The sequence below is a fragment of the Vigna umbellata genome, chromosome 2 (genome assembly GCF_029865625.1).
Source record: "Vigna umbellata cultivar VRB3 chromosome 2, Vumbellata_1.0, whole genome shotgun sequence".
Lineage (NCBI taxonomy): Eukaryota > Viridiplantae > Streptophyta > Magnoliopsida > Fabales > Fabaceae > Vigna > Vigna umbellata.
The window spans coordinates 11,978,177-11,980,566 of record NC_142166.1 but is presented as its reverse complement, the minus strand read 5'-3'; the positions used below and the strand labels follow the sequence as shown (position 1 = coordinate 11,980,566).

Here is a 2,390-nt window from a genome sequence, read left to right as displayed (position 1 = left end):
TGGTAAGGAGACTAGGGTTTCAGTGGGTGGAAGATGGTGATGATGTGGTAGAGGTTTCAGTGGGTGCAGATGAATTTGATCCACGTCATTAAAATTTGCTTCGTCAGCGTGCCACGACTCAATAAATTTAACGCCGTCTATTGAAATTAACGGCAAGGTTCCAATTGACTCAATTTTACAAAAATAGGGACCTAATTGAGATAAAAATAAATACGAGGACCCATCTGAGACATTGCTACACAAATAGTGATGTCGAAAAGGATTAAACCTAAAAAAATAAAAAAACACCCTAATCTAATGTTACGTCTTTTAATTATGCGTTGAATTTTTGGTTGTTATTTGGTTTACATCATATCATAGCTCTTACGGTATGTTGACATTTAGTATTAATATTTAGAATTAGATTGAATATTCAGCACTCGATCGTAAGTCATGCGTATTAATATTAAGGATTAGATTGAAGAAGAACTTTAATTAAGTTTCAAATACTTTATAAATTTAAATACTTTTAATTAAACTTAAAATTGAGATAACGTCAAAAGTTGGCACTGAAATGTTAAATTTAATTCAAAGTAGTTGAGACTTTTTTTAAAAAAACATAGCAAGTAAAAGCAGACGTGAGATTTAAGTTAACTGAGTCTGGAAGTTAAATGTTTGCAAGTTGAACATAGATTACTCGAAGGTTAATGTTTGTAAGTTGAACATAAATTAGTCGAAGGTTAATGTTTGGAGACGAGGACAATAGGGTCATTTTGGTGAATTGTTGAGTAATATTCCAACCAGACCAAACTGTTGGAATTATGTGCTTGAAACTGAAGGGTGGTTCTTCTTTGTGCTCTTATCCACTCTATCCCAATATGAAAGGACCATAGTAGCAACCACTTTTTCTGCACTTTTTGCTCAAAGCAATGGCTGAAGCTGTTATGGGTTTCACCCTTTTCAAATCACATAATCTTGGCTCATCTCTACAAACAAGGAGGTTTCAAATGAACCATTCTTCCAGACTGGTAAAATGCTCCTTCAATATCCATTTTCATCACATGTTACACGTTCAAAGATGAACCAAAAAATTAAGGTGTTTCTCTCTTTTGCAGCTTTCAAACTCGACCCTTTTTTCCAACAGACCGTGGCAGGTACGTATAGTTCATGTTCAAAGTTCAAAACAAGTTTACTATATTTAACCTTAGAGCATATGGATTGAACTAGAGTTCACAAAATTTATGTATTTGAAACCAAAATTTTTATATCATGTTGCATGTTACGTATTTGTAAGAAGGTGTCAGAGGGACAGAGCAAAAGGGCATCTTTGTGTAAAGTGAATGGCTTACCAGATTGGCCACTTATGGCAGTTATAGTTGAACACATGGAAGGACAGAGAGATTTGATCACTACTAAAACAGTTTCCCATCTTAGCGATCAAGCAATAAAGAATGTTTGTAAGTCTCAACTACCAAACTCTGTTCTTTAATTTCTCTTTTGATTTTTTATTGGTATATTTTTTCTGTTGTAGACACTTGGTACATAATGTTCACCGTTTGGGGAGGCTTATTCTTTGGTTCAATGAAGGTAATAAATGAAGGGACTTCTATGGATGTTTTATTTATTTATTGTAATATTTCTTTGTTTGATACGATTTTAGGATCCATATTACGACTCTGAAGCATACAGGGGAGATGGAGGAGATGGTACCGGCAACTGGATCTATGAGAAGGTAATTATTATTATTAGGGATATAATTTTTTGTAGCCACTGTGTTAGATTTTTTTGATGGGAGAAACTGTTTTTCCTGCATAAAATATGCAGTACTGAAGATGGCGTCAATTGATTTTCAGTTAGGAATATTTAATGGGTGTCATTATGTATATGCAGCAAGAAACGATGGAAGCAGAAGCCAGGGAAGCTCTATGGAGGGAAGAATTGATTGAGGAGATAGAAGAAAAGGTTGAAGGGTTGAGAGAACTTGAAGAAGGTGCCAAGAAAGAGGAACTCGTCAAGTGATTCATGCATCCATACTTATTGTATATATAAATTATGATTAACTTCTTATGCTTCAAATGCAATGCTAAATCACAATATAAATCAATGTGTGGATTTTATTCCTATTATTATTATTATTATTACTATTATTTAACTATTTTATTTATATATAGTTGATTGATTGACTGAGACTACATATACTTAAAAAGAACACAATATTATATATGCATATGATGTGTGACAAATGTTCAGAGGTTTCACAACTTTGTTTTTCTTCTGTAAAACATTGAGATATAAACCTTCGATTTTATTACATCCTAAAATTAGTTATTTTCTTTTTGAGTCAATTTATTTTTCATCCTATAATTTTTTCCCATACTGATTTAATTAATAATTTGATTTTATATTTAAAC

General features: G+C 32.5%; 1 protein-coding gene across 3 annotated transcripts; it reads left to right on the top strand.

Moving 5' to 3' along the window:
• Positions 1–802: 802 nt before the first annotated feature.
• PNSB4 (NDH dependent flow 6) lies at positions 803–2,105 on the top strand. Of its 3 annotated transcripts, none has more exons than XM_088106408.1 (6): positions 803–1,007; positions 1,095–1,133; positions 1,274–1,436; positions 1,511–1,566; positions 1,640–1,711; positions 1,833–2,105. In XM_088106408.1, exons 1-6 carry the CDS (start codon positions 909–911, stop codon positions 1,923–1,925), a joined length of 522 nt encoding a protein of 173 aa, XP_087962534.1. In that variant the 5' UTR covers positions 803–908; the 3' UTR covers positions 1,926–2,105. The 3 variants fall into 3 exon arrangements, with proteins under 3 accessions (XP_087962534.1, XP_047177008.1, XP_047177009.1); XM_047321052.2 differs by having other exon boundaries at positions 812–1,007; positions 1,870–2,105; XM_047321053.2 differs by having other exon boundaries at positions 815–1,007; positions 1,277–1,436; positions 1,870–2,105.
• The last annotated feature ends 285 nt before the right edge of the window (positions 2,106–2,390 follow it).

What these genes read in the sequence shown, in the direction of transcription:
- PNSB4 (XM_047321052.2), top strand. Translation starts at nt 909, where the DNA reads ATGGCTGAAGCTGTTATGGGTTTCACCCTTTTCAAATCACATAATCTT. An exon ending in TGAACCATTCTTCCAGACTG is followed by an intron (nt 1,008 to 1,094) that starts GTAAAATGCTCC and finishes TCTCTTTTGCAG; the next exon opens with CTTTCAAACTCGACCCTTTT. An exon ending in TCAAGCAATAAAGAATGTTT is followed by an intron (nt 1,437 to 1,510) that starts GTAAGTCTCAAC and finishes TTTCTGTTGTAG; the next exon opens with ACACTTGGTACATAATGTTC.